The sequence below is a fragment of the Eptesicus fuscus genome, chromosome 16, assembly GCF_027574615.1.
Source record: "Eptesicus fuscus isolate TK198812 chromosome 16, DD_ASM_mEF_20220401, whole genome shotgun sequence".
NCBI lineage: Eukaryota > Metazoa > Chordata > Mammalia > Chiroptera > Vespertilionidae > Eptesicus > Eptesicus fuscus.
Window position 1 is genome coordinate 24,844,629 of NC_072488.1, and position 7,236 is coordinate 24,851,864.

A 7,236-nucleotide genomic window follows, 5' to 3' on the forward strand; every position below is an offset into this window, starting at 1 on the left:
ATGTATAACACACACACACACACACACACACACACACACACACACACACAACACACACACACACACACACACACACACACACACAACACACCTATCCATCCTACTGGTTCTGTTTCTTTGGAGAACCCTGACTCACACAAAGGCCCTCTTCTTGATTTATAGGTGGCATCTTCTCCCTTATTTTAATGTTATCTTCCTCCGTGTATGTCTGGGTCCACATTTCCTCTTCTTATAAGGACATCAGTCCTAGTGGATTAAAACCTACCCTAATGACCTTATTTAACTTAATCACATCTCTAAAGACCCTATCTCCAAATAAGGTCACATTATAAGGTACTGGGGGTGAAGACTTCAATATATGAATTGAGAGTTGGGGGCATAATTCAGCCCACAACAGGGTTTGTGGAGCTAATTGTAACTCATCACATACATTCTACATTTAAAAGAGGACCCCCAAGGGAGCAGATTTCAAATGATGGAATTCTGGATTTCAAGTGGTGGAATTCTAGTTTTCAAAGCAGCCCCTCGGAGTGGCAAAGGCCCACCCCGCAGTTCTTAATAATGGCACCTCAAAGGTGTCACACCCTCTACCAAAGGGGCCCTAGCAACTGATAGAATGTGGGTTATTATGAGGGCAGGGGATTGTGATGGTGGCCAGGCTGTGGAATCTGGTGAGGCCAAATGTGAGTCCCTCAAAAGATGCCCTTTGGTCCCGACTGGCAGCATTGTGGATTTCAGGATGACAACGGACTCCAGGGAGTTCATGGAAGCCCGGGGGGCCGGAGAAAGCTGCCCAACCTTCCCCAAGACGGTGCCTGATGACCCCATGTTTGAAGGGAAGTTCAGGGCTGCTTTGGTAAGGACGGTACCTCATCTCACTGCTCCAGCCAGACCCCCCGAGGGAGGGAGAGGACTGTGGGGAGATGGGATAAGGGCTGAGTGCTATGGGATTCCAGAGAGCTGCTAAGGAGAGTAGGTGGTGGACACCCCATCCCCACAACTGGCATCTAGTTATAACCGGGGGCCAGAGAGCCCTTCATAAGACTGTGAAGCCACTTGAAGTTGACAGGTCTTTCCCATATACCTCCCCATTTGGGGCCCTTTCTTCCCTCCGTGTATGGGATCCAGCTCCTCCATAGCCCTTTGGTTGGTCCCCATATATTTAGGTCCTCTCAACACAGACCCTGGGTTTCTTCCTCCCACTGTAGCCCCAGAGGACTGGGTGTCTAGATCTTCTCAAGGATAAGTGGAGTAGGAGGTGGGGAAGTTACCTCCAAAGTGATTTGAAATTACCAGGAAGAGAGCCTTTTGCCTCAGCTCCCCAGCATCTCTTTCAATTCTAGGGTTTCATTCCTTTGTGTCAGCTTGCCCTCTTCCTCTTAACTCAGGTCCTGATAACCCCTTGTAAGTGCATGTCTAGTAAGAACTCAGTCTAGATCTTTACAACTCCCAGCAAGCACTCTTCCAAACACTGCAGTCCACTGTGGCCTGGGGCTCTGGGTGTGCCCTGGGGTGGGAGAAGGGGGCAGCTCCATACTGACTCCTCACCATCCCTCTACTTCCCCCTCCCCCACCTCAGGAGGCAGAGTCCCCTAAGCCAGACTCTTCCTCTGACTACATGGAGGAGATGGAAACTTGTGAAGACAAAGGCTGCTCAGGGTCACCCAAATCAATGTCCTCCAAGACTGGCTCCACCACCAAAGGCCAGGCGGGCGATGGACCCGAATTCTTCTCAGAGCGGCCCATGACCCTGGGGAACCCAGCAATTGAGCTCAGTGCTGAGATGGAGCTGGAGAAGGTGCGCATGGAGTTTGAGCTCACACGGCTCAAGTACCTGCACCAGGAGAATGAGCGGCAGCGGCAGCACGAGGAGGTGATGGAGCAGCTGCAGCAGCAGGCCCGGCCCCGCCTGGTAAGTGACATGGAAGTGGAGGGAACTTTGCAGGTCTCGCCAAATGGCCAGGGGCTGACTCCAGGGGTGAGGGAGCCTCCATCCCTGAAGTCCACCCTACCTGCTTCAGAGCCGCATCCTGCCCTGGGTCCAGAGCTGGGCGCTTACTGCTTTAGAGTTTCCATGTTAAACTGAGAGTTGACCCTGGAAGAGCCTCCCCTGGTCCATCCACCTGCCCATGGTTTTCCTTCTCAGGGAAAAGTCTTCAGCATTTCCTCTTGGGCTGGAATTCCACCACTCTTTGTTTCTCCCTGCATCTCTTTTAAGAGACGCGGTGCTTAAGCTAGACCCAGAACCCCCACTGCAGTCTGGCCAATGGAGTTTGATAAAACCACCACCTCCCCTGATCAGGGCTGCATTCGCTCTGTTGGGTCGCTCTGCATTACTGTCAACTAAAACTTAGACGTCTTTGGCAAGAAATGGACCATTCTCCCCTAATCTGTACGAAATGGGGATGAGAACGCCTACTTGTGATTAAATGGGATGTGAAGTGCTTAGCACAGTGACTGGGCCATAATTAACACTAAGTAATGAAAGATGTTATTGTTTAAAGAAGTCTCTTCTGGGCTTTAAAATCAGACAGTTAAAATCCTGGCTCCATCGCATATAAACTGCATGACTTTGGGCAAGTTACTCATTGTCTTGGAGCCTGGGTTTACACATCCATAAGGTAGTACCTACCTCATAGGCTCATTGTGAGGATTAAATGAGAGAATGCATGTAAGGCACGTTGCCATGAGCCTAGCACATTAGGTAAGCACTCAATAAATGTTAGCTATTACCATTTTTATGTACTCACGCAATTCACTTCCTGACCCAAATGCAACATTCATCATTTTTCAGTTTTATTGGAATATAATGTATGAGCTATGCTTCCCAGCTCTGAGTCATCCTCAATGCTGAGAAACTTGCCTTTTGCCTTTATTCAAGTCATTGCTATAACTGTTAGGAGGGTATGATCTAAAGAAAATACCACCAAAAAAATCTCCCTGCATGTTCCATTAATCACCACCCATGTGTTACATTTTATCAAGCTCACATTTCTCTACTTTGTCCAAAACACTGTCTTGAGACACACTGTCAGGTGTTTTCCCAGAATTATGATATTACACTACCTGTAGCATTTCCCCAATATGTAGTTTTTAAGAAAATAGAGTTGGTTTTGCATGATTTGTTCTCAAAGAATACATGCTGTCTTCTTAGCAATTATCATTTTTTTCTTGCTCACAAAATGCCTCCTTCATCATACACTGAATGCGTTTGCTGAGCCAGGTCAAGCTAATTGAATGGGGATTTCCAAAATCCATCTTTTCCCCCCACTTTTAAAAATCTGGAAAATATTTGCCTATTTCTAAGATTCTGGCACATTTCCTGATGTTTTTGACATCTCACAAATAATTTCCATTTTAAACTTGTTGTAGTCTCAGTATCCTGGGATAAAATTTGTTGTAAGTTGGAGCCTGAAACTATTGAAAGCAGGTATGTATGGAACTATGCCTTTGTTCAATGTCTCCTCCCAGCCATATTTATTTTCCCTTTTCCATTTGAAGACCTTTCTCCTTGCCAGATGAGATAGAAACCTTTGGTGTAGAGTCCTAATCTGCTTTCTGACTTCTACTCAAAAGATAAACCATTGAAAGTGTTTTAAAAGTCTAAAAGGTTTCACAAATGCATGCTTTGTTATCAAAATCATACATCTTACCCAGCAGCATTTCAGATTTAAAACGTATGCAGACCACAAAAGGTGGCAGAGATTAAGCCCGCGGATCCAGAGCCATAGGGAGTCTGCAGGGGAACATTAGACCTGCCCAGCCCTCCCATCCTGCTAAATCACAGGCTTCCTCCTCTGGGCTCCAGCCCTGCTTGCCATTCATTCTAGAGTGGGCATCACGGAATTTATTTTCCTCCCCCTCTGTTTGATTTCGTTGCCCTCACATTTTAAGTAGTGATTTCAGCAATGCTGTGTCCAAATCCCCAGTCTCTAGCAATAGTTTACAAAAGTGTTTTATGGAAAGGTGGAGAGCTGACTTGATATTTCAACTTCCTCCCCGCTCTCTCTTTTCTGGGTGAATGGGATACATCCCATTGCATTGAAAACTACCTCTGTGGGTGTGTTTCTACCAAGTTTAGGGAGCCACAGTCCCTGCCCTCTGCCTGCTTACAAAAAAATGTGGCATGGTTTTAAAAGACATTTTAAAGACTAACGCATGGGTGGTATCTTAATTGCAGATCAAAATATCACCTTCCTTATATGTTGGCACTTTCTACAGTTACAATGGGCTCTGTCAACCTCAATTACATAGATTCCAGAAAACAACAACACACAGGCAGGGTCAGCCAGACAACTTCAGTAGCTTTCCTCGGGACTACGATTCTCAGGGTTGAGGGAGTCCCCCCAACCCCCATCTCTCACCACCTGTCCACAGGAAGACCAAACCCTGGGCTGAAGGACCACAGACTGACCCTATGTGCCATGGGCCAGGACCCAGAGAGTCAGAAACAGTCATTTGTGCCCAGGGGACACCCTCGCATTGTGCTACTGTGCAGAAAACAAACTGTTAAGTTTTCCCGGAGGAAAACTGTCAGAGGACACGCTGAGACCAGGCCTCCAGATCTAGGGTCTCAGAGACGCAGGAGACTGCCTACCTGTGTGACTCAGAGGCAGCATGAAACAGAGGGAAGGCCTGAGTCAGGAGGGATAAGAGCAGCCTCAGGAAGTGAAGGCCCACGAATGCCCTCTCTGGCCAGTGACCTCGCTAGGAATTTACTCCTTGCCTCTCTCTCCTGGTAACCCCATGAGGTGGGCACTATTACTTCCCTCAGGTGACGACAACGACCTGCTGGAGGTCCCATTCAGGCTGGCAGCCCAGCTCTGCCTGGCACCCAGGCCTCTGTTTTGCCAGCTCCACTCTCTTCTTTCCCCCACAGTTCTCAGGAAGCTTCCAGGACCTCCTGCACCCCCAGAACCAGTTTGCCATGTTCCTGTACTGCTTCATCTTCATACACATAATCTATGTCACCAAGGAGATGATCTTCTTCCTCTTCTCCAAGCACTACCTGTTCTGCATCGCGGCCATCTTGCTCTGTTTGATTAAAACTTTGTGGTCATACTTCTAAGTGCTTTTGTTCTCTCCATCACTGAGAGCCTCCATGCTTGTGTTAATGGGACATGATCCACGTTAGCCCGAGCCACCCTGCCTCCTCCCTCCCTGGCGCCTCCTGCCCTAACACGCTGCCTCCTGGCGATCAGAACTCACTGTTAGAAATCACCACTGGCTGTCAGCCTTTTACACCTTAGTGTGAGTAACATGTTCCAGCCTTGCACTCAGCCCAAGTTCTCACTAAGGATGGTGATGCTCAATCTGCTCATGGAGCAATTTCACAAGTTAGCAGGATAGGGGCGCATCTGTAGGAAGAGGGGTTTAGAAAGCCTTTCCAGAATCACAGAAATCATGCCACGACCAGGCTGGCTTTGGATCCATCACATCTCCTCACTTTCATAGATCTGAGGTGTGGGGAGCTGTGGTAGCCTTGGCGGTGGGCCCTCCAAAGATGTCCATGTCTCAGTCCCAAGAACCTATGAATATGTCACCTTATGTGGCCAAGGAGACTTTGAGGTGTGACTAAATGAAGGACCTTGAAATGGGGAGATTGTCCAGGTGAGCCCAATGTAATCACAAGGGTGCTTATAAGAGGGAGACAGGAAGGTGGGGACCGGAGAGGAGATGTGACCTTGGAAGCAGAGGTTGGAGTGATGTGGGTACACAAGCCAAGGACTGCAGGCAGCCTCTGGATGCTAGGAAGGGCAAGAAGATGGGTTCTCCCCCAAACCTTCAGAAAGAATGCAGCCCTGGCCTCCAGAACTATAAGAGAATACATGGGAGGTGCCCTGCGCCTCTAAGTGTATAGTCACGTATTATAGCAGCAACACTAATGCAGGAAACTAGTACAAGACCCGAGACTCCCTGAGCTCTTTCCGGCTCTGCAAACGTGTCAGCGGAGCATCACTAGGCCACTGGCAAGGGTCCAGGTATCGCTGGGCTGAACAGGACTGCACAGTCAGTCCTGCAGGCTTAGAGCCTGCCCTCGGGCCACAGAGAGGGATGCTGAAGCTCTGGGAGCCCAGGACAGGCCTATCCGAATCTGATTGGCAAAGGGTGTCCCAATCCCTGAGCAGTGCATGCCTGGTGAGGCAGGGGAGCAAAATCTGAGCATCCTCCTAGGGAAGGAGGAATTGAACGCCTGATTGGGCCCAGAACAAGTCAGCAATACAGCTCCAGTGGAAAAGTGGGAGGAGGAAAAAAAACAGGCCACACAGCCCAACCCACAACACACACACACACACACACACACACACACACACACACACCCCACAGCAGATAAACAGTTATCCACAATAGAATTGCACACACCTCCCTCCACCCCAGATAAACAGGCAGCCACAACCTAAAGGAACAGACTGAACACTAGAGGGCTCGCGGGAAGCACCAAATGAAGCTACAGGGTGCATACGTAACAAGATAAAGAACTTCAACTCCCCCATTGCCAGCCCCCACCCCTTCTCACACACACTCCACCTCACGGTCAGCTGCACTGACCCCAGCAGCCCCACCCAGGAACGATGGCTGACCGGCTGGCGAAGGAATAGGAATCTTGGATAAATGCAGCAAACTGAATGTGGCTGGACAGCTGTACGATCAATCAAGTCTTTAGGAACCTCTTCTCTTCCCAGGCACAGGGCTCTGCCTTAAGAGGACAAAAGAGTAAGTTTCTGTCTCAGGCTCCGAGTGATGCTCAGTGAAAACACATGAAAAGAAGACGACCTCCCCAGGATTCAATGTCATTACACATTATCCTGCCATCCAAGTCTATGGTGACTTCTCATCTTCCACTCAACTCAATGCATCCACTCCCACGTGTAGCTCCATGGGACAGGTCACTTGGAAGTAATAAAGCTGTCATTTCTCATTAAATGCTCAATGGTAGGGTTTTCACTATGGGTCATTTTCACAACCTTCTTCGTCATGTGGCTGCTCCTAGCTGCAGGGCATCAGAGATGGCAATTTTGTTTTGTGTGTGTGTTTTTTTGCATGGACACTATTGCAGAATTGAACAAAATTAGGATTCTCAGAGTATGGGAAGAGGGAGGAGTGGATATTGAATAAGTGACTGTGTCTACCGTACACAGCCTTTTTTAGGCCCAGCTCCCACTCCATTCCCCAGCGCCGAGCCAGAGTCATGGTGGGGTTGAGACAATTGGGTGGAGTACAGCTGCAGCCAATCTG

The 7,236-nt window shown here is 48.7% G+C and overlaps 1 protein-coding gene across 1 annotated transcript; it reads left to right on the forward strand.

The window, feature by feature from the left end:
• Positions 1–646: 646 nt before the first annotated feature.
• On the forward strand, positions 647–5,068 carry TMEM247 (transmembrane protein 247). The gene is made up of 3 exons (XM_028139834.1): positions 647–856; positions 1,580–1,912; positions 4,880–5,068. Exons 1-3 carry the CDS (start codon positions 740–742, stop codon positions 5,066–5,068), a joined length of 639 nt encoding a protein of 212 aa, XP_027995635.1. The 5' UTR covers positions 647–739.
• Positions 5,069–7,236: the final 2,168 nt, after the last annotated feature.